The following is a 24,093-nucleotide window of genomic DNA, read 5'->3' on the forward strand; positions in this document are numbered from 1 at the left end:
GTGAAAGAATCACATTATTTTATATGAAACAGTAAACATTTATTGTTCATTTATTTATTCATAATGATATTAATCAGCAGTGGATGTAATTATAGCCAAGTCTTGAGTGAGGGATTAGAGGATTTTTAGTCTATTTCTACGTAAACTATTCTGTTACATGCCAAGACTTCTTTCTTACTTGTTTATTGAAGTGAACATGAGTCATGAAAATAAACGTGCAACTTTCAAGAAAGGAGTTGTGTCAATGGATAATCTGGTAGCCTGCAATTAAATTGATTTCTCAAAGACGTTTGTAAATAAATGAAAATGAAAAAAAGAACTAGATACATTTTTATTTTTGTTTAATTATGAAGTTATTGTCTCATCTAGCAATGATATCATTTGAAAAGTTGTTCTATTCCATTTCCAGAACCTGAAAAGCAATGTAAAATCCCATGTAATGTAATAACCAAACTTTATTCTAAAATTCATTAGTTTTCCACTGAGATGCTTTTTTTTTTTTTTTTTTTTTTTTTTTGCCAGATTTTGAAACAGTAGGGAATTTACAATAAGGCTAAAATGCATACTGCTTTTCTTTTCTAGCTTTACCAAAAATAGCTGCAAATGGCTTAATGATATATGAAAACTGGTTTCTGCTTTTTGGAGTGGATGTAGGGGCAGGCACTGAAGGATAATAATCTACTCTGTCCAAGAGTACTTGTGACTCATTGTTCTGATGATGGTCTTTGTGATAACAAACAAACAAACAGTAAGGGCAAAAAGGGACTATGAAAAGTTTCAACCATTAGCACTGGAGGGTGTAAAGGTTAGTTTCTTCAGAATTGGCAGTAAGGGGTAAAATTACCCAGGGAAGTGGTTTAAGTATACCTGTTAATACAACTAAATACTGAGTGTTACATGCCATGGGATCAGACCATGTTACCAGCAATCCAGTACTCCAGGGTTACAAGAATCCAATATTCATGTTACTTCAACTGCACATATATACCCTGTATGTGCATAAATTCTTTCACATTTCATTGGAACACCATGGGAGATGCTTATGCCTTTGTGAAGATACCTGAGCAGCCTGCTGTATATAGAGAACAGATTGAATTATTTTTTTTTTTTTAAACAAAACTGGTTATTTTCACCTCTCTGTTTCATGCAGACATCCTACATTGTGTGCCCTTTAATAAGGGTCCTGTATGTGTGTAGCCACCATTCGTTGCTCCCAAATTTCAGGCACTAGTCACATAAGTATATTGCACTTGCTTTAGTGGGAGTTATCCTGCTGGTCTAAAGATTTTTTTTTTTCCTAGCTGATTTATTGAATTAATCTAAAAGTTAAAAAAAAAGTCCAATTAGAAACTGACTGCCAGCAAGTGAAACACAAACGCATGACAAGGCTTGTCATGGGTGCAAAAGGCCGTGACATCAAGTTTAGGGGAACTGGGAAAAGTCAAATATGGTAAGACCTTTTGAAATAAAATGTCTGCATGTTTCAGCTGTGAATGGGCATTACATGTTCCAAACCCAGGAGCAGTCTGCCACTGCCTCGAGTAGCGTTTGAAGTAGGTTGGGTGATGGATGGAATGGTAAGGTCACAACAAAGTGCCTAGTTTCTAAGCCTCACTTTCTGTTTATTCACATAAGCATTGGTAGCTATTTTCTAAACAATGCTGTACATTTATTAGTGTCAAATGTGGGAAAAAAATAGAAAAAAGCAGCAAACTTCTCTGATACATGAACAATGGATCTGGAATAAACTGTAACTATAGATCCTAGACAGAAAGAAAGCATCAAGCTAAACAAAAGTTGTTCAGATTGAGCAATGCTTTTTGCTACAATGTTAAGAAACTTGAGCATTTCAAGGAAAAAAAGATGATTCACCTACCATTCTATTTAATAAACGAAGCCTGCAAATATTTTCCACATTAATTGAACTGCAGTTTACACAGAATTGCAGTTTACACAAATCTACTCTGTGTACTACAGTGAACTTTTTAAAAATCTTTCTTTGTTCCTGCTCAATAATTTGGAGTATGATTGCTTGTCTTGCTAAATATTAAACCAAAACTCATAACATTTTAAGTGCAATTAATCCCGGCAGTTATACCTATGTTACCAAAGAACGTGAAAACAGATGTATTCATTAGTTTGCACGCCTGCAGGAATGATACAGTAACATTTTCTGGGATCTTTACAAACTCCTTTGGGAATGCTGGCTGCATGTTTCATTTAGATAGCTGAGGTATTTTCCTGTCTTTGCACATTTTTAGCAACTGCAGCATTATTTATACAATTTGATGGAGTATGTGGCTTAAGCATGACATAGTGGCCTTGCCAGATAAACAGTTGAATGTAGCTCTTGAGCCTTCAGTTAGCAGTTCCAGCTTTCCCCTTTTCAGAGGGTTTTTTTTTTTTACATAAAAGCCAAATAGATCAGAAGTGATAAATACAATGCTGCTTTAGTGGAATGTGAAATACTGCCATGGAAGAGATTCCCTCTTCTTTCCTCTTATGAGGTCAGAGAACGTGTTCTCTCAAATACTTCCCCCCTCCCTGTATTCTGTGCATCTTATTTAATGTGTTGGTTGGTATAAGCAGGAATGTTTGCTGATTGCTCATTTTTAAATGTTTGCACAATTAAAGCTGTACAGTAGAACAGTTTACTATTTTATGCATACGTACCTTTATAGGTACAAAAGAGAGTGATAAGCTTTTAGTGTTTATGATTGATCTGATTTGGGGGAAACAAGAAATATCATTTAGGAGACTCTCCATGAGAGATTGCAGAGTGCATTTCTTCTGTAGTATTCTGCATTAATACAAAATGGTCGTTGCCTTTTAAAACATCGAGAAGCTCAGTGCAGAGGAAATATTCTCAAATTATCTAAGTGTGTACACCACTATGTTCCTACGTGAATTTTTAAAAAATTCTCTCCTGCAGAGGTTATTTATGTATAATAACGTTTAATAAAGCTAGAGAAATTCTGAATGTTTGTGCTCACCTGATCAAAATGTACACAGAAATCTGAAGACACAGCTTTACTCTGGTCTGCGCGGGAGGGTGATACAGCCCAACCAAGCCATGCTGTTCCTAGGCGGGATGGTTCACCCTGCAGCAGGGCTGCAGCACTTTGCAAAAAGCAAATTCTTTGCTGCACTTTGCGTACTCACGGTGAAGAGTGCAACAGGCAATTGGAGAAGGTAGAGTGGAATATTACTGCTGCTGCTGAGCGTGGGAGGGTGGCTCAGCCGGCGCAGACTGAGCTCCTCGGGGTGTTGCCAGTGCTCACTAAGGGTGTCCGTCCCTGGGACGCACTGCTGTTGTGGTCTCTCTTTTCATGGCCTGTCCCACCATAAATTCTGCAGGTGACCAAAGCAATAAGAGTAGCTGTAGTGCTTTAGGTGTCTCATACAACTCTGTTAAAATTGTTGTCATTTCAGGTAGTGCCTACCAATTTGAAAAAATGCCCAGTGTTGGTTAAGCTATAGGATTCACCATGACATTTGACGAGCTGTTTCAGCGTTTAATTATTTTCACAGTTAGGTTTTGAGCCCTGTTTCTAGTCTGATGTTCTAATTTCTACTCCCAGCACTTTGTTAACAAATTCCTCTTCATGTAGATTCATACAAGCTGTGAACTTGTTATTCCTTAATTCCTTAAATTAAACCGATTAAGATATATTTTCCTTTATTTGCATTACTGTTGTTTTTCTGATTCTTCTGCAGCTGATTCTTCTTGATTTGTAGACATTGATACTGAATTATTGTAGTTTATCTAAACATGGAAGTAAATAAATCTTTCTATCCCTAAATGATATACCCTATTTTAACAAGAAAAGATCACATTAGCCCTTTGCTGCAATGTCATACATGGGAGATCATGATTACCAGATTTGCCTTATCTAAATTGAGTCCTCAACCCATATTTTGTTTCTAGATGTACGATCTTGCTTTCGATTGCTTGGCACTCCAAGTAACCCACTGTTCTTTGCATGTATGACTTCCTGCTTCTTGTTCCCCACTGTGTATCACTTGCAGATTCTAACATTGCAATGGGCATGTTGCCTCCCAGATCATTAATTATTTTACACGGAAAACATCTGATTATTCCTTTCCTTTTCTTTATCTAAAACCCTGTGCTATACTTTATTAGTAGACTGTGTAACCCTCTACCCATGGTGCATATCCTTTCCCCAAATCCACCTGCACTTCATTTTCTTTCAGCAGTTCCACGGTACTCAGTGTCCATTCCTTGTGCCACGGAGAGGGGCAAGTGACTTGGCATCAATTTAGGTTGAGAAGTGGTGGTGTCTCAGATTGGTCTTTCCCTGCCAGTGCAGGAGAGAGAGGATCAACAGTGAAGATGTGTTGCAGACAGTAACGTGTCTCTTCTAAAGCCACCTGAGAATGATGCCAACAGTCAGCATTGAGTTTGGCTCCATATTGCTGAAGTGCTTTGGCAGGGGCACGAGGGACCTGGAAATATCCCTGTGAGCATTTGCTGGCTTTGATTTGGATGATTGTGGCTAGGAATGAGTCTCATCTTATAGAAGTGACAGCATATGTAATTGCAAAACTGCCCAGCAGAAGAAAGCTAACCACCAGCTTTGCTAGGGATATAATGTGCTTCAACAAGGAGCCCCACTAATGTGATAAGGTGCGAGGTAAAGAGCCAAGAAGTCTTTAGCATCTTCAGCAGCTAACCTCTAATACTTATCTCAGGTTTGGGGCTAGGAGGAGCGTTCACAAAACATGTCTTAAATTGAACTGCCCAACAGTAGTATTAATTTTAGAAGACCTTCAGAGACTCCCATCTAACTTGTCTAGCTTCACCAGACCAGACGGGGTCACAGCATGAACTACTGTTCTTGGAGTCTTGTGAATAATCAGGTTAGGGAGAAAACAATATGCTTGAGTCACCACAACAATTTTTCTCTGAGAATGGGGGGCACGAGAAGAGAAGGGAAGAGAATTCATTCTCTTCAAAGCTGTTGCATAAAAACCAGTGTATCAAATGTCAGTAGTAAAACTGAAAGACAAGCTCTGGAAATTTCTTAGGATTTTAATCAGAAATGTGTAGAATTGTGAAAGAGGTCAAACTTGGGTGAGTATGAATGATCAATAAGCATCGATTATTTCAATTTCACGTAGAATGCTTCTTTATTGTTCACTTTTTAGGAAATTCAACAATATTTAAAATTATTTTTACTGATTATATTCTCATTACCAGTCCATCTTTAAATGTATTCAATAAGGCATGCACTCAGTGGCTGGCCCATATCATCATAGTGGTTTTGCTGGCAGGAAACTCCTGAAACTGAGGAAGAGCTGGTTGAATTTGTTTGCACACAAGAATGGTCCTACCAAGCCCATTGGGACACTGTGAGGGGGTAACGGGTTGCAAACCCACAGAGCTTTTGAGTGAGAAAAAAATTGCTAAAATAGTACAATTGGTGTTCATCTCCATATATTAAAAAGTGTAAGATTTGGGGACATACATCTTCTTGCTATAAGAGCTGAGAATTCAGTGGAAAAATGCTGTTAAATGGTTTTTAAAAATTTAGAAACTGTTTTTCATAGGAGTAGACGGCAGCAGAATTAAACTTGCCTGTCAATACATCACCAAGCTTATTTTTGAAAGGATTAAATCAAACTTGCCTATCTGAGGACCCAGACTTTGAGCCCTGGGATCTGTTTGTAGCATGTTCACCATTAAAATGAGTGTTTGCAGTGCATGTGCTTTTTTGTGGTAGGATAGTTCGATGTTTCTGTTCAAGCTAGCGGTAGCGAACAGTTCATTTTATCTTGTGGGTTTTGGAGGTACGTCTCCCCAGCAGTCAGCCCCTAGAGTTATGTTGTTTTAGCTTTATCTGGCAGACCAGCTTTTTTGAGAATTTCAGAGCCCATGCTACTAAAAGAAGTGTAATTATTGCTCCAGCAATTAAAATGAGGTCTCTCCAAAAGAACTCAAGACACTTGATTGGGAGAAGCCTCTTACAAACCCCCAGCTCATTCCCAGTCAGCTGCCCCAAGGGCTTCATCCTCATGGGAGCTGGGGTTGCGCATCTGATGTTTGCAAGCGAGGGTGCAGAGACGTCTTCTAACCAGAGTTTTAGATACAGAATATGACAGTCACAGGTCCAAGGATTGTCAAATATTTTCACTTCCTCCAGGCTGCGCAAGCTGTCCAGGGCACCGGGAGGAACCGAGGTCAGGCTGTTGTTCTGTAGATAAAGCCTCTTGGTGTTCACGGGCAAGGCAGGCACTTCCGTCAGCTTCCTGGAGCTGCAGTCTATATGCAAACCCTTCATTTCTCCCAGTGACTTACAATTGCAGGAGGGAGGACAGACTTCGGTTTGGGTCATGCGGAACAGCAATGATATGGCAAATCCCGCAACAGCGATGAATTCTGTCTTGTTCATGCTCCAACTACCCAGAGAATAATAATCTGATAAGTATGGTTCATTAGCATGTTTCTAAATGCAGAACTACAACACAGCTATTTCTTTCTCAGGATTACTTGTGACATTTTTTTGGAAGAAAAGCTTTAGCTTTCTGTATTTCCCACAGAGCCGTTCTTCCTGACATTAAGTAGCATAAATGCAACTGGGAGAGAGCACAGTGCTTCCATTTTGTCTCTAGTTCATTGCTTTTCCTTCATAATTGTATGAAATATATTATTGTTCAAAGTTCTGGAACAGAATATCACCAGGAGACTATGGTAAAAACGAGGTTAGTTTTAAGCAAAGATTTTCATTACGTTTCTATACTTTCATAGATCTGGTGTTAAAATTGTGTGTTGAAGTCAGTTTCAAAATTGAGTTTAAGAGATTGAATAATTGTACATGTCTAAACATCTTCTTTCTGAGAGTATGAAGATTCTAACCAGGAAGGATGTCTTTTTTTTGCGGCAAAAAGTTCTTTTTTGCTGCCTTGTAGCTTCATGCATCTCTGAGAACATACAGTTTAAGATTTAGATGAATAGAGAATTGGAAATTTTGCATATGTGGTACTGCTTGTCTTTTAGGGATTAAATAACCATGCTTTGGGCCAGCAGGTAATTATCCCTTTTGCTATGTCATTCCCACTTCTGTAGTGTGTATCCCACTAGGCTTCCAGCTTAGTCCCTTCTATTTGGCAGTTTAAAACTTCTAACGCTATTCCCTTCCTGTATTTCCTACTATTTCTCTGCATTTAAAAATACCTAGATAGCCTTGGGACTGGATTGGAATTTGAAATACAAACTCCCTTGTACAGGTTGGGGAATTTCCAGTCCTGAAACCATCTTTCTTTATGATTTTAAGACATCCCATCATAATTAAAATGTATTTTCTTATTTTTTTTTTCCAATTCATTTGCAATAAATAAGTAATGAAGCAAGTATATCTGACTGTGTATTGCCTTGGATACCATGTGGAGAATGGCAGATACTGTGAAAAGTGCTGGTGGGTTTTTATCAGTATACACTTAAAGAAAATTCCATCAACTGAAGAAGGTGAAAACAGTTTATAACTGTTTGCAGGCAAGAATTAGAAGCACATTAGAATTATACAAGAGTATGATTTTAAAATTGGACTGGACAAAGCCTGAGAAATAGAAAGCAGGTAGAACAGACTTATTAGCAACAAATAGAGAGTAAAAGAGGTTTTTACATATTAAGGTGATAAGGAGCTTAAATTACACTAATGTAGAATGGAATTTGGAAATAAAAATCTTCAAAGTGTAGAGATATTTTAGAACTCAAAAAAAAAATTTAAAAGTTTTTCTCTTAAAAACTTAAAATAAGCTGGGACTGTTTTTTTCTCTAGAAAGTTTGATTTAATAAAGACTAAAATTGTAGGAAAAATTGTTTTTCTTCTAAATTAATTTACTTCAATTTACTTACAAGGATAATGTAATTATCTTTTCAAAATATAGTAGGACAGCTTTAGATTTCTCATCTAAATACCATATTCCTATATTTTAAATTGGATTAATGCTACATAAAACTTCATCACAGAGAAGCTGAAATACTAATCTTAACAATCTCCTACGCCTTTCTTAGCAAGTAGTTAGTCTGAATATCCTTGGTCTGAATCTAGATACTCATCTGTTACTTTTCAAGAAATCTACTAGAGCTGCTTTTTTCAAAGTAGATATCTTAAGAGGACAGACTATGTCATGTCACTAAAAAAAAATGTTAAGCATTGTCTATAGAAAAGATGATCTCTTCTGATTTAATATATAAACAGCAAGAAATTCCAAATCAAATAGAAATAAGAACTGTGGCAATGCAGAAGGGAAAAGTTGGTGAGATGCCTGACTGATGCTTACCGTTATTTATTTCCTCTTGAGTCCTTCTCCTCTGCTTGGTGAAGTGTTGGAGTACATATAGCAACTGGAGCTGACTTTCTGAAGACTCAGTAAGGAAATGTGTTAAAGAAGATGAGCTTTTTCCTATGCATGATAGGAAACTGTTCCCATTGGAAGACGCTATATATGTTTGACATGTGTCATGGCATATAGCACTTGGGGTATTTTTGTATTTTCTGCAGACGAGGAAATGCTTTTGAATTATTTTTTTATTGCTAATATATTTTTCCCATTAAACCTGACAATGGCTGGAAAACCTAAAATGACTCATGTGAAATCTAGTGCGTTTTTTCCTCAGCCTTAATAATCTACAGGTATAAAAGTTAGCTTCGGCTTCAGCTGCTGACACAAGCAAGCCCAAGCAAAGGGAGCTGAAGTTAGCCTGTGAAACAGAGTTCTTCTGTTTTAGTCAAAGCCAGATGTGTTTGATATCTGCCTTTCCACTGATTAAATAAAATTTGTAAAAACACACCATATCATTGAAATAATTTTAGTCAGATGAGATCAACTTATAGTAGTCAGATGAGATTGTTAAGGGACACAGAAATATTAATGCCATTATGTTGAAATAGTGATGAAAAGGCAGACAAAATACCGTATTTAATTCTGGCCACCCATGTTCAAAAAAGACTAAGCCAACAAGTGAAAGGAAGGTTTCTGTGATGATCAGGGATTTGGAGAACCTATCTTAGGCGAAGAGGCTGAGCGTGCCCTGTACCCTGCAGTGGGGAGCAGTGCAGAAATACCCGGCCCAGAATGACTCAGGCAGGGAGGTGACCCTGACACAACCTTGCGTGTGAAGAAGGGCGTGTGTGTATGGATCAGTGGACCAATTCCTATTTTAGTTCATGTGATATTTTGTGGAATATAACTCTTTTGTAATGTCCTAGCTTGGTTTGGAGTTTAGAAGTGAATTCCAGAACAGTCAGGGCAGGTGCACTGGGAAAGGCTCACTGTCACAGTTCACCAAGCTCCCTGGGGGCCTTGGGCACACAGGCAGCCTTTCTTCCCAGTCATGAGAGCTCTGTGTAGCTCAAAAGAGGACTATGATCCTGCAAATTTCTTCACACTGATGTTGCTGAAGAATATCAACTGCTGAATAACAGCAATGTGCCATCTTAGAACATAACATGCTCTGTGTATATTTGGCTGGAAAACCAGTAATTCAGGATAATATGAGTTTATAATACACATGTATCTCTTCATCTAAAGAAAGAATGGCATGTTTGTGTAAAAAAACCCAAAAATTGGATTTTGTTTTCACTTTTTTTTTTTTTTTTTTGGTACATGAAATTTTGGAATAGAATTGAAACAAGTTTTCCTTTGCTTTAGCTACCAAACATGAACGCTCTAGAATTAAGATAGCAGTTGACATTTGGAAACCCAGTGTGTTGTGGATATGATGTTTAATTCAGGCCAGTTTTTGTTTTGTGTGTTGTTTTGGGGACAGGCTTTGAGCTGTGTTCTGCATTTGGAAATGAAACCCACGTGAGTTTCAGATGATGCAGATGTGCGGTAGAGCCCTGCTTCCGAGCTGTTGTTTCTTTAGAACATGCTGTTCTTGGGGAAGGGAAATTTTTGACATTTAAAATTATTCTGATAGCAATTCTTATTGTTTAATTCTTACTTATATTTAAAGTACTTTCTTCATTAAGTCTAATCAGTTACCAGTAGCCTGAAGTTTGTTAGGAACTTCCTTAAGAAAATGACTTAATGTGTATCTCTGCTCTTTAGTATTTTAAAAGATAATTTAGACAGTGCTGGAGGGAGAAGACAAAAATACTTCAAATCCCATTTGAATTTTGATCTTTTCTATAAAATGAGGAAAATGATTCCTCCTTTGTTGAAATGAATAGTTCATCTGCCTGTCATATGTTCAACAGCTGGACCTGTGAGTGGACTGCTAATAATGGGAAGATGCTTCTGTCTTAGGGATTGTTTCCTTTTTTTTTGGAAAGTACATCACTAGACGATAGATTTCATAAATGTCTGTCTTCCCTCATGCCTGTTTTCTGTATCCCACAATCTATGCCATATGTCTTAAGGAATGATGCCACACAGAATAAAAATTTTCCTGTTGAAAATTGTTGAAATCCCGTTGAAAATTCCTGGTGAAATCAAATGCTGCATCTTTTTGCATTGAAACAGATGCAAAATATTTGGAATCCTCTGGAATCCATACTCAAATTCTGTGCTAGGGGTAGTCCTCGCAGAGGTAGTCCCGTGTTCCTCCTGTTGCTGTGTCAGATGTGGCTGGAGAAGTAGCTGCTCATGCCGAGTCCCTGAACCTGCTCCTCGTGCTGAGGACTGTGGGCTGGTTTCCTCAGCTCTGTGTGGAGGTGGATGTACGTAGGGAGTATCTGACAGAACCAAAGCTTAAAATACAAGGCATTTGCATTTATGATTTTAGGGCTATAGCTTTCTGTAGGCCAAATGAGGATTCTTCATTTAAGAGGATTTATTAAGAGCCAATTTGAAATAAAAAAAGTTATAATCTGCTATAATCTTGTTATAGTCTGAAAATATATTTTCCACAGAGTGAATCCGCTTGAACTTTTTGTAAATGAGAGAGGCTCTGTCTCCTCTCAGTGAAGAGGTATTTCTGAACGCTCTTGTTTCCCAAACAAAACCTCTCGCTGCCTTACTCCCTGAAAACACACTTCTCTGGATTAGTTCTTTTGAGGCCTTGACTTCTGCAGTCATTTACGTGGGTGCTGTGTCTGATTGCTTATATAGGGAGGAAAAAAGAGTTGAAGGGAGATTACTACTTTCCTTTCAGTTAAGAATAAAAGCTGCAAGTTAAAGATAAATGTGCAGTCAAATACATGACCTGCTAGGAGGAAATTCAGGCAGAATGTGCCATTATTTTTTATAGATGGTTTTAAGGAGTTATAGTCATTTATTGCTGTCAGTGACCTGTTCTTGACCTAGAAAGACAGAAGTCTTTCTCAACCACTGTTCCCATTTCCAATGCTGAAAAAACTTGCCACATCGCATTGTCAATAGACAGCAAAAGTGCTTCTCATTTGAGTTCTATCACCTTAATTAAGTCTGTTCTTTCATATTTTCAAATAGGTTGGTGAGAACAGACTAACCAAAGTTATTTCTTTATAATTGGATGTGAGTCACTGGTGATTAATGAATTATACAAATAAGCGAATAAGCAAAAAAAAAAAGAAAAAAAAAGATTGATCATGGAATTCATTCACACATCAAAGAATATTGCTTTCAGAAATGAATTAAAGAAAATCTGTGGTTTCTCTCACATCAGCAGTTATTGTCACCCTAGGGCCAAAGTATTCCTATTATCCACTGTGCCCTAGAGAACTAACCTGCTAAATCCTTGTTAGTATTTATACATAGGAGGACTCTGAATTTCACCCTGTCCATATTCTGCTTATTCTTTTGTTTCCTGCTGCACATTTATTGTGGTTTTACCTCATTTAATTCTGCCTCTGTCAAATCAAATATTCCATTTCCTCAGAAGGTTATTACACAGGCAGATAAACTCTTGTTATTTAGGAAGTTCTTCTCCTAAATTGTACTCCGCCCATTTTATCAAATAATTCTTTTTCCTCCCACCCATTCTTGCTGTTTTCTTGCTCTCCATCCTTGCTGTTTTCGTTTTTCAAAACTGCGTAGGCGCTGTGCAATCATCAGCTATTGCTTTTCTTTCCACCAGGTGTCACTCAAGTTATTTTGTTGTTAAATGTTGAGCCTATGCTGCCTGAACCAACCTTCAGATATAATTTATCAATTCAAAATAATTGTCTGGAAGACTGAAATATTATTTTAGGATATTACCTTTTCCGTAGCCTCCAAGATAAAAATGTAACAGGTGTGCAAAACTCATGTATCTGTCTAAATCTGTCTAAATCAAATTGCTAATCACATGTTTGTGTTCTATGGAACTCTTAGTGTCTTGAGCCTGTTAATGAAAATAAATATTCATAGACAATTTGGATTCAAACTGTCCTCAGGAAAATATTATTACCATTTATGCTGAGTTGTAACAATGATAGAGTGCACATGGTGAAGGTTCTAGGGAGAGAATCTCCAAAAGCATCATGAAAAGGCCTCTAGCCAGGCAATATTCCCAGCACGAGACAGTGCCCGGGCAGGTCCCTGCCCTCCTGGCTCAGTCACTCAGCTTGGACGTGCCACGGGGAGCCCGGCCGTCCCCGGCCAGCAGCGCAGTGTCCTGTCGTGTGCTTTGTGAGCTGAACGCCAGGTTGGCACCTTGATGGGAAGTGCTGGGCTTGGTAAAATGCAGTCACCTATGGCCCTCTCTGCCTTGCTTGTTTTAATGAATTAAATATTTTGCTCTAATGAAAAGTAATTCATTTTCTAGCTCTTCATACACAGACACTGTTATTCAGAATACAGCACTGTGTTTCAATCAAACAATTACAACACAATGCTGCGTTTATGTCAATGTTTATTTAGGATCAGGATTGGGCTTTCAGAGCAATTCTCATGATCTTCTCAATTTTCCATGCATGCCTTTTAGATGTAACTAAACTGCAATACTCACTCTGGAAATACATTTGGTTTGTTCCAGGTGCTAATGGAGGTTCAATGCTTGGGACCGGACTAAATACAGTTCAAAATAGCACCTCCTCTCCTAGTATATGTGGTTGGAAGTGATGTCCTCAGCTCCAGATTGTTTCACTGCCTTGATCCAGCTCTTTGGACCACCCTGTTGATACGGACATTGCCAGTGTGACGGCCAAAGAGCTGTCCATAAATGAACCTTGTTTGAACACCCTGGTGACTATGCAACATAAGATATTGAAGCATCTTTACCAGGTTACTGCATAATAGCTGTGGTGGGATTGGAAAATGCATGAGATTAAGCAGCGTTCTGAGTGTTGTGGCGTTGTCCTTGTTTAAGGATTTTGGTGATAAACAAAATCAATTTTCAGCCCTATTAGTTAAAGTCCTGCTATTTTCTGCTTGAAGAGTTGGAAATGTTGAAGGCAGGGCATTGAACTTTATGGTCACACCGAGCAGTTCTTGGAAAGATCAGTTAGAAATTAATTAGTGCCTGATGTAAAAGACTATACTGGAAAAGCCCAAGTGATGAGTTTACCATGATAACTCACTGAATTTAACTCATTGTTCGTAATTGATAAGATGGTCAGTTTTTACATTGCCCTTTATAAAGCTGTAACTTCATGGTTTTTTGAAATAAACCAGTCAACTCTGGATATGTTTTCAATGGTGAATTAATTTTTTCCAGATGCAAGCAGCTACAGACACACTACTTCTTCCATACTAATGCTGTATTTACACACTATTTGTGTTACTAAACCCTGCAGATGTGCCCAGTTATGTTCTCTGTATCACAGTGAACTGCAGAAGATTTTGCCCAGGCTTCTGATCACACAGGGAGAGCCACAAAATGTCACTGCAGACAGATCCAATCCAATTCTGCTGAATTTCTACTGCAAAGCAGATGGATGGTCAGAAATCCACACCCCAGCTGACCCACTAGACCACTTAGAAGATGCTGCCAAAACTGCAGAATTTTCATGTGGTTGGGAGGATAGTCACGAACAATGCTCTCAAACTGTGTTACCACACAGTATTTGATTTAGTATGTGAGATACCAATTCTTGCGTGGCATCCCCCAAACCATGATATTTGCATTTTAAAGCAATATAATATGCTGATTTTTTTAGAACTTTTTTTTAGTGGACTTGGTGTTTTGAGACATTAAAGTTCGCATTTTCCAAGTTCTGCTTATCGTCATTAAGGCTAGATATTGCTAATGAAAGATGAGATTCACCTCTAATCCTCCAAGTGTTGGGTTCTGAAGGAAATCTTTTATATAGTGCGATCCGTGATAAAATCACAAAAGCTGAAAATGGGGCTGTGCTAATCCTATTATTTCCTATCACTGAATCCTAATATATGAACAGTTTGAAGAGTCAGTTTTGTCAAGCTGGCAGATGAATTAATCATATGGTCACATATACCAGGGAATAAATAAGCAGTGTTCCTCTGAGGAGGACTGTAAATTCATTAAAAGATGCTGCAAGTCTCTTCCCGCATAATCTAAGTCCTTCTTTGCCCTCATTTGCTCTGTCTAGCTCAAACACAGTGTTGATGACTGTACTTCAGTGAAACTTCCTACATTTAATGGAGCTAGTTGGAGGTTATTTATAATTTATTTGCACATCAGCTTTGATGAATCTTGGTGGTTTGATGTTGTCCTGCAATGACACTCATGGTGCCATTCTCTCCATGCTGACAGGCACATAACACCCACAGTATCTCAGCCTCTAATAGGAAAAAACCGAGCCTGAAACGAGAGGAAAGCTCTCTGTCTTCTTTAGTCAGAGCTCACCCTGAGATCGGATCTGAAATCAATCGGCATTTGCCTCATACCTAGCCTGGCTGCTTTCTGCAGGTCCAGCTGCAGCACTTTTATTTACACAAGTTAAAGAACAGGTTTTATGACTATAGAAAGCCTGTCTACTTTACTTTTTTTTTTTTTTTTTTTTTTTTTTTTTTAAAGGAGGAGTCCCCATGTGAAGTATTCTGAAATACTAGCTTCTTTCAGGTAAAAGGATGAAGAAAGAAAAATCCATGGGATTTGCCTTCCCATTAAGTCTTTGTCACTGACTCCCTTCAGAAGTATTTTATACTTTTTGCTGTTTTAAGGGAGACTTTCATTATGATCTAAGTGTGTTAGTGAGATCACGGTGCTTTGCCTGAGATTTTCCTTCTGTGCTTTGCTTATTGCCTTTACTCATCATCTACATTCCTTTGGATGTTTCAATTTGTTTCCTAGTGAACCCAATTATTTTTCCTTTTCTTCTTCTCCAACCTTTGTGGCATTTCTGGTAAATCTCTATGAATAAGACACAATTTATAGTAGTGAGGACCCCTTTCCAGAATATATGGCAAGTTAAATGTCTATATACTACCTCCAGTTTAATCACTGTTGCTAGATTGCTGCAGCTGAATAGAGCTTAATTTAAAATCTTAGCTTTTGCTCAGTTTGTGTGCCTGGCATTTGGGAAAAATGCATCAACATTCTATTAACTCTTTCTTAATCTTGCTTTGAAAGCCAATAGGTTGAAAAAGAGTGTTTCACTTCTGTTAATAAAGTTATGCCTGAAGGGCTTAACTGGGTAGGTATGGCTGAGACAGATCCTCACCTGTGGGACTTGCAGGTGCTATTTGAAATTACAGTTATACATCCCATGTGAAAGAAAAAGTGGGGAGGAGGTTATCCCACCCCTCTGCAGCCAGGAGTATGATTAAAAAAAACGATTTATGGAAAAAGAAACAATAAAAAGAGCTACTCAAGCTAGTGAACTAACACCCCCAGGTTTGGTTATAGGAAGCATGAGAACCCATGAGAACTCTGTAACTTAAGCACTTTCTTGAGCTTAACGTCATGTGCCAACCTCTGGCTGAAAGAAGGGTTTCTGGCAGGGAAAAATAAACTAACTGCTGGGGCTTGACCTGGGGCTTAAGTGGACAGGACTTTGCTGAATCACCTCCATATATATAGCCAGTAAACAGGCATATTATTTTTAGGGAATGGGTGAAAAAAGGGCACATTTCCTGCAAGTTGAGAAAAATGTGAATCCATTAATTTCCAGAGTTCCAAAATTACATGTCAAGCAGGGCCATCAAACCCTTGTGTTTGAAAATACTTGTTCAAGAAGCTTCTTATTTTGACTGTGATTAATAGTGGAATAAAAGAACATACAGAGCAGTCAGCAATTTTACTCAGGGCAAAGTTCCTAGTGGATATAAATTGAACATCTGAGGAAAGAAGCACACACTCTAATTCTCAATTCAGTGAAGACTGAGATTTTCTCAGCCTTCAAGATATTGGATACAACTAATAAATAGTGCAGATGTCACCTTATTTTTAGGCTTTTATTGTTTCTAAGGAAGTCTGTAAACTGAAATTCAGTACCTGTCTTTTTTGTTCAGAGTCAGCACATAAAGCAGTGTCTTGAAGAGGGTGAAGATGACTCTGAACAAATGTTCTTGAGATTCATCTTTGAAAGGTTTTAAAGGTCTTACTAGAGTGCTGGTATGACGTGGATTTTCATGAGTACAGAGTTGCTAAAGGCATTTTTCATTTACATGAAAAAGCCCCAGGGGCAGAATGCTTAAAATACAATGAAAAGTCTGGGTGCTACTTCATACAGTGTAAAAATAACAGCAATGTCATTGCACAACTGCTGCAGAAAATCAGATGAGTGTGTAAAACTGCTGGCATGATCTGACTGTGGCAAAGGCTTATGTGGTAGTCTTCAGCAATGAGGAGAAGGGGGGCCCATGCCTAGCTAACACCACATTCTTCACAACTTTGAAAGCCAGTTAGCCATGAGGTTCATCCCATGCCAAAAGCCAAGGAATCACTCAAACTCCATTTAGAGCCTTAAGTGTTTTGCAGATACATTGCTCGTAAACGTTTCTTTTCCTTTAGAAAACTAGAGCGGACACGTAATATGCAGGTCTTGTTTGCACTTGAACCTGCTCAGAAGCAGCTACTCCTGACAAATGCTGTGTGTGGACACACGCTGCAGTATGTGTCTGCTTCCTGTACTCTAAGCCAAAAACATTCAGCAAAGCTGAACAAGAAAAAGACATCTTATACCAAAATAACAGCCACATGCAGGAGTAGTTACATCTTATGAATCAGAGCAAGTTGTCTTTACTTAATAGGGGAGAATAGGAACATTGAACAGCTTGTATCTCTAAAGTGTTTTTCTCTAAAAGCCTTTCTTTCTGGCTACTCCAGGTCTTCCTTCAGCACTTTGCTGCTCCTAGAGATAGGTGTATGCTCGTCACCACTTAGTTTTTCTCTTTCATCCTGCCATCTGTTCCACCTATTACAACGCCATTATTTCCAGGTGCAGACATACGCAATATGCAAATGTATCCTGCAGGTGTTGTCCTGTTGGGGGGAGGAAGCCTAGTTAGTTGATTAATAACCTGGATCAGTCTTTATGTAGTTCATTCTTTTAAGTGTTCATTTTGTGAAAGTGTGTCCAGTATAATGTATAAAACAGTATAAAAGTTGTCCAGAAAACTCAGCCATGGTTTAGAGCGCTGTTAAAGCCCATTGCTAGGGTATATCCTAAAGCATATCTAACTCATAGTCAATAAAGATGCATTCTACTTATTGTTATATGTGAGGCCAAATATATCACAGCTTGAGATTTGGTATTTTGTATGTGGTAGTTTTCTTCATAAACTTCTGCTTGGTCAGAGTGTAAGCCAAAATCCATCTGCTGTTATTCTCACATCAGAGTTAAGTGGGGGAAAAAACCAAAAAACAAAAACCAAAAAAACCACCATTGAATGGACTATCTCTAATGTAATTTCAACAGTATTTGTTTTGAGAACTTTTTGAACAGAAGCTAAGGATCAAGTCCCATCTTTGAAATCTTCCTATTTTTGCCCAATTTAGCTCACCTAAACTGAGGCAGTTCACCTTGCAAAGTAAGGGAAAGACAGGGACCAAAAGGCAGCTGTGGGGATGGCAAGTCACTGGATCTGCTGGAATCTGTACTCTAAATATATGACAAAGTTGCCCAGTGAGGCACCTTTGGAGAAGATGAGGGAGCTAGTCTGCAGGTTAGCTAGTAATGATAATATTGATGATAATGATTCCAAAGCTTACTATTTACTTCAAGGGAAAAAAGGCAGAAAAGAAGGACCTTCTCTGTAGTATTTTAAAGCCTGCAGGCAGTTTCTCTCCTCGCATGGGAAGGGTTGATTGGCTTTGCCCGTACTGCAACCTGAATGCCATGGAAGCTGTGATGCCATGAAGATTTGAGAACGTCCTAACTGCTTCTTGTAGTTAAATAAAATCAGATAATAGAGGATCATTGAGGTAGTCTTAAGTGATGTTACTGACATTAACTACTGAGTCCAGGTACCACAGGTCTCTGAGTAGGAGTATGTTTTGCACTACACTTTTGAAATAGCTATAAATCTTTTGGCTTTTGATATTTCACCCACCAGACTGTCCCAGACTGCTGAAATAAGTGCATAGAATATGAGCGGGAATAATACCATCTGTCTGAAAAGCAAACAAAACAAATTCTCCCCACGCCTTGACGTTGCCAATACCTCTGACAAAAAAACTAACTTAAGCATATTATTCATCTCTTCAGCCAAAAATCTGTGACAAGGGCTCAATCCCTTTTATAGTTTTAAACCATTGATGCTGATGTTGCAAGTCCTAAGCAAGTTCCTTTCAGCTCTTTAAATTCTTGATATAGCATTGTTTTCAGGCTAGAGGTGGTATTTCTTTATGCATAAGGAGCTAGGTAAAAAGAAAGAAATAAGGATAAAAATAATTTCCAGGTCCTGGGTTAAAACTGGAGAAAGTGAACAGAAAGTTCAGTCTGGAAGAGGATAATATTAAACCCAGTAACATAGTAACATTGTAGCATAGACAATATCTAAAGAAGAAATACTATGTTTGATCAGATTGTGCTAGCAGGTAAAAGATAAGTATATACCTACTACTGTAATATAAAAATTCTCAGGGATCTTTTTACTTTAGTTTTGCATTATGTTTTTCATTCAAAACCAGATTGTTTGGGTGAAGAAATACAGGCTCTTCCTCCTACACCTCTTCCTTTTTTCCACTAGCTTCTTTAGAGACCAAAGATTTTTACTATCTTAACTGTTTCTTGAAGTCTTACATACTCTGTCTAGCTGAGTTTATTCACTTTTGAATTTTACTTTTTGTTTATGGTATTTAAGAACCATATTCCCAAACAACACCTTCTGAAACATCATTGCTACTTTTTTTCATAGCCATTTTCAGTAAAGAAGGAAAGGGAAAGGCAAGGGAAGGCAAGGGAAGGCAAGGGAAGGCAAGGGAAGGCAAGGGAAGGCAAGGGAAGGGAAGGGAAGGGAAGGGAAGGGAAGGGAAGGGAAGGGAAGGGAAGGGAAGGGAAGGGAAGGGAAGGGAAGGGAAGGGAAGGGAAGGAAAGGAAAGGAAAGGAAAGGAAAGGAAAGGAAAGGAAAGGAAAGGAAAGGAAAGGAAAGGAAAGGAAAGGAAAGGAAAGGAAAGGAAAGGAAAGGAAAGGAAAGGAAAGGAAAGGAAAGGAAAGGAAAGGAAAGGAAAGGAAAGGAAAGGAAAGGAAAGGAAAGGAAAGGAAAGGAAAGGAAAGGAAAGGAAAGGAAAGGGAAGGAAAGGAAAGGAAAGGGGAGTGTTTACCCCCTTCAGCTACTTTTGGAGTTCTAGATCATAATTTGTAAAATGCTTCAGCACAGGGACTCTTGTATTGGCATTAATAGACTGACATCCTTCTCCTCAAAAAATAATTCAGAACACTTCTTTTCAAAAGGAAATACTTTTATTAAGCCTGTGACAAATTTCTTAGGTTGATTTTAAATTACAGCTTGTCTGCTACTTTACTTTTAAAATATATGTTGACATATAAGAAAATGTACAACTTTCTTGCATCATAAGTACTGGAGTTTTACATTTAGTAAATGAAGTGATGGTGAATGTTCTGACAGGTAGAATACATTTAAATTACTATGATTTGCAGAAGGAAAATACTAAAAATTAGAATGTTTTTTAAATGATTGCAGCATTTATTGTATTTCTATAGGTATTTAGTTCTTAATGAGAAGGAAAACATTATCTAAATAAATTGCATTTCTATATGGCTAGCTATTTTTATGAATATTTGCTGTGGTTTAACCCTGAAGCATGCCATATAAGCCATAGGTAAGAGGAAACCTAAACCAGACTGACATTTAATGAGTGACAGGTAAAAGTATTTAAAATATTTGAAACAATGAGAAGACGATTTTAAGTATCTGAAACAAGAATGACCAGAAAAATTGAAAAATGTGCTGGACACTCTTATACAATGTGATTTTGGTAGATATAAAGCTTTTCCTTATGTTTTGAACTATTTTGGTATGTTGTTAAAATGTCTATTACAAATAAAATATCTTTCAGAACTGAGGCATGCCAGTAAATATCGTTGCCAGTGTTCTATGGGTCAAATATGCTCAAGTTTTTTCTGAGCTAATATGGCTGGATTTTCCAAAAGTAAATGTAATGCTAATTCTGGAGCTGCATGCAGAAAGCAGATAAAGTACATGCCTCCACAAAGCAGCTTTTTCCATTCTTCCCCTTCAGCTTTCCCAGCTCTGCCCTGACAGAGCCCCCAGGCTGTAGGATGAAAGGGTAATAACCCTCTTCCTTACCCTTCAATACCCGGCCTGCCTGGTGCAATGGACATAAGGAAACAACAGCAACTAGTAGTGGGTTTTGTAATGGGGAGCAATTCATTTCAGATGGAGTTTTTTTCTGTGCTAGCAGTTTGCATTGTTCTTAATTAATGTCTTATTTTAAACTGCTGTAATTAAACCAATGCAAAAGTCTGTGTGAATAGTTGTTCTGGAGACAAGAAGGGAAGACTGAGTATAAATTGCTTATTTCAGATTTGAGTTGTTTGATCTGATTTAGATAACTTATACCTTATGCAAAAAGCTGATTTGAACTGGTTTAACCCAAGAGGTGCATGTAAAGTTGAAGTGGATGCCCATTGGTCAGGGCTTTCATTTAGGATATGGGAGAACTGGGTTTAATTCCTTGCTCTGCATAACATGTAATTATTTATGCAAAGTGGAGCAGCTCCAACAGGAAAGATTAAAAGAGAACCCAACAGGTCAGTAGTGCATGTGGGTAGAGAATTTCTGATGATATGGGAGACCAAAGTTAAGTCCCTACTCAATTATATTCAACCTTCCACCTCCAGGGTGAGTACAATATCCCTGGGCTGTTGGTTGTACTGCAGAGCTCTTGACACAATATATATCAACAAAATAAAATTCAACTTAATGAAGTGCACTTTTTGTGGCCCAAGTATTTCATTGGAAAATTCCTGGTCTGTTCTGCTTGCTAAGGTTGTCCTTCCTCCGACTGTGTGAAAGGACTGGTTATATCATGTCACCTTCCCTCTGCCACCCTGAGGACTTCACTTACCGGGTCCTCATCACTCTCTGGAAGAAAGAGCCTTTAATGTAGATGTCCTGACCAAATTAATCAATGGTATCCTTATTATCTTAATATGCTATGTTGTTTCCATAGCATGGGGTAGTCTCTGTTTCTCCAAATTATTATGTAGCATTATGGTTAAATAGCTACCCATTTTATCTTGAATGTGGGTAAATAATCCTTGCTGTCATTCCCCCTGTCCTGCAGAACCGCTGCCAGGCGAAATTGTTGGGGAACCCCTGGCAGGGCCATGCTCTCCTGTGCTTGGCTTGTCCCCTTGTGCTTCAATTCTGCTTGCTTACAATCTATCAAGTTGTTTAAAGGTCACTCTGCTGGAATCGTTCTTCTCCGCAGCATACAGTGCATTGATTTCCCACATTCCTAAGGCTCCCTATGCCTGCTGTGAGCTCTCAATTTCCATAGTGATGTTCTCAGCAATCATTACCATGTGCAGGACTATTTTCACATTCTAGGTAGGGCACACTCACTTGCCAGCCTGGACTTTCTATAGTGTCAGGTCTATTGGAATGGCTACATTATTTTCTCCTCTATTGTCTGGTAACTTTGCTTTTTTTCCTCTTTTTGTTTTGTTGGAACTTTCTGAACAGAAATAGAGTTTTCCCCTCTCTCTTATTCAAACCAGAAAAATTTTAAAAACTGCAAACAAATTGTATCCTTTTCACCCAAGCTGAGACAACCCTTAGGGTGTTCTAACTTCGTGCTGCCCCCAAGTGGGGAGCCCCCAAAGGCCCTGCCCCATGGACACACATGTACGCTCACAACCTCACTGCCATTTTGAGGTAGTTGGGCGTAACCCCTGCACACCAAGGATGCCAGTTACATCAGGTGGGAACTCATAAATCTCGAGTTCTTTCCCATTTTCCCCTGAGATATTTAGAGGGATAAACAACCTCCCCAGCACCTCAGCCAAAAGAAGTCGTGGAGGATTACTGTGGCCTGAAAAACTCCCTGCAGGAGCACCCCCCCATGGGATTTTTTACCAGTACTCTGCACACCTGTAAGGTGGACAGGACTTTTCAGTGCGTCCAGCTCAGAGTAGGCCACATCAGAAGTTTTGATCTATGCATAGTAAAAACTATGCTGCTCTGAATGAGTAGCATAAAGAACCGTCCTCCAGTTCAACAAGGCTTTTTAGGCTATGAACAGTATCAGTTCACTTGGTACCTCTCATGACTATTCTTAAAACTCCAAGACAATTGGCATAATGTGACTGACCTGATGACTGATACTAATTTTGAATGTGTCAGTGCAACCAGTTTACCAAGAAAAGGCACGTGCTTGCTGCCTTTTCTTCCATTGATTTTTCAAATGCAAATATCTTTGCTGTTATGCTTATCGAATACTGTTTCTGCACATGCTATGAAAAGAAATGTTCTCTTGTTCTTGTGTATCCAATGTTTATTTCATTCAGAGAAATAAGGGAATATGGACTGGTAAAACGATTAGACAGGGAGATTTCTCTCATGAGGAGCCGATTTCCCATGTAGCTTACTGTGAAGCCAGTAGGAGTTTTATGAGTTGGCTCATAATAAATACCGTATGCACTTTAGATCACAAAGACAAATGAGAGTTATTAGAACCAAGCAGGGAATGTAAAACACTGACACAGGTAAGTGCCCTTGATCAGGCAATGTAGATGCTGTTTATTGGGAAATATACCTTATCTGCCTTCTGCCAGGCACACAACCATTTATTCTCCCAAGGCAAAAGCTAAGGTCAAAGGAAATAGTGAATACTGGAGGACCTGGAGCTGAGAAAGGGTAGAGACAAGTGAATGACTAAGTGCTCTAGATGTAGCTGAATAGGAATTTATCATTACATTGGCATTGATGGTTAAACAAAACAAATACGAACATGCAATGCTCAAATTGTTTGATTAGCAAAATTACCTTGTGTTTAATTATTGTGGGAGTGTGTGTAAACACAACATGCCAATTTCTAAGGGTGCTTTCTGAATCATTCTTAGCCATTTATTACTATGAAAAATTAAACTTGAATGTCAATGACTTGTCTATTATGGTTCATTTTTCTTCTCATAATTGTGTAAAATGCTTCCAGAGACCTTTTTGGGAGTCTATTTAGCACTCTTGCACTGTAACATAGTTGTAGTAGGGCCATTAAGTGACTTGTCAGCATTCCTGTGTCCATAACTGCTATAATTTGTATGGAAATTTTTATGTGGTATTGGCTGGACAAGGAGTGATAAGGAAGAAAGGAAGGAAAATGTGACTTACATTTGCTATTTGCTTGTGTGACAATTTATGAGCCAGTCAAAGCCTAAACTACAATTCCACTATCGTTCAAATATCTCCAACTGTTTATTTTCAGCAGAAGTTATGACCAGGTCTCCATAATGTTATCATTCAACGGCAGATGCAGCTTTAAAACTATTTGCAGAATTTATTCATCTGTGCAGGAATGAAGTGAATCTGGAGTCTGTAACAAGGATTTTCCAAAGATTTCATACAAATTGCTGGAGTTAGTTCTTTCCTTTTTTATTAGCAGTAGTATACGGGCCTATATGCTGATTTTTGTTATTACGTCTGTTTCTGCTTGTAAGGCAATGTCAAATGTCTTGTAAGATTTGAAATGGCTTTAAAAAGTCTTACTACTTTTTAGTTCTAAGCTCCCTGTTCCTTAAAGTATATAAACAGATTGGAACTGCCGTTTCCTTGCATGAACAAAAGAATGAAGAAAACCAAGGTTTTTGTATT

General features: G+C 38.3%; 2 protein-coding genes across 6 annotated transcripts in view; one reads left to right on the forward strand and one right to left on the reverse strand.

Moving 5' to 3' along the window:
* Nucleotides 1–1,874: 1,874 nt before the first annotated feature.
* Nucleotides 1,875–8,392, reverse strand: GP9 (glycoprotein IX platelet). 3 transcript variants are annotated; one of them, XR_012624759.1, is made up of 2 exons: nt 8,305–8,392; nt 1,875–3,351 (listed from the first exon to the last, which is right to left on the reverse strand). XR_012624759.1 is itself a non-coding variant. In XM_074836680.1 (2 exons), the coding sequence occupies exon 2, from the start codon at nt 6,411–6,413 to the stop codon at nt 5,829–5,831; it is 585 nt and encodes a 194-aa protein (XP_074692781.1). In that variant the 5' UTR covers nt 6,414–6,420; nt 8,305–8,392; the 3' UTR covers nt 5,045–5,828. The 3 variants fall into 3 exon arrangements, 2 of the variants coding, with proteins under 2 accessions (XP_074692781.1, XP_074692782.1); XM_074836680.1 differs by lacking the exon at nt 1,875–3,351 and adding an exon at nt 5,045–6,420; XM_074836681.1 differs by lacking the exon at nt 1,875–3,351 and adding an exon at nt 5,045–6,439.
* CFAP92 (cilia and flagella associated protein 92 (putative)) overlaps nt 6,375–24,093 on the forward strand; it is a 121,668-nt gene continuing 103,949 nt past the window's right edge. For all 3 annotated transcript variants that reach the window (XR_012624758.1, XM_074836675.1, XM_074836673.1), the window contains exon 1: nt 6,375–6,446. The gene's annotated coding sequence lies outside the window, so the exon portion shown is untranslated. The remainder of the gene's footprint in view (nt 6,447–24,093) is intronic.

Source organism: Strix aluco, chromosome 11 (assembly GCF_031877795.1).
Source record: "Strix aluco isolate bStrAlu1 chromosome 11, bStrAlu1.hap1, whole genome shotgun sequence".
NCBI classification, from domain to species: Eukaryota; Metazoa; Chordata; class Aves; order Strigiformes; family Strigidae; genus Strix; species Strix aluco.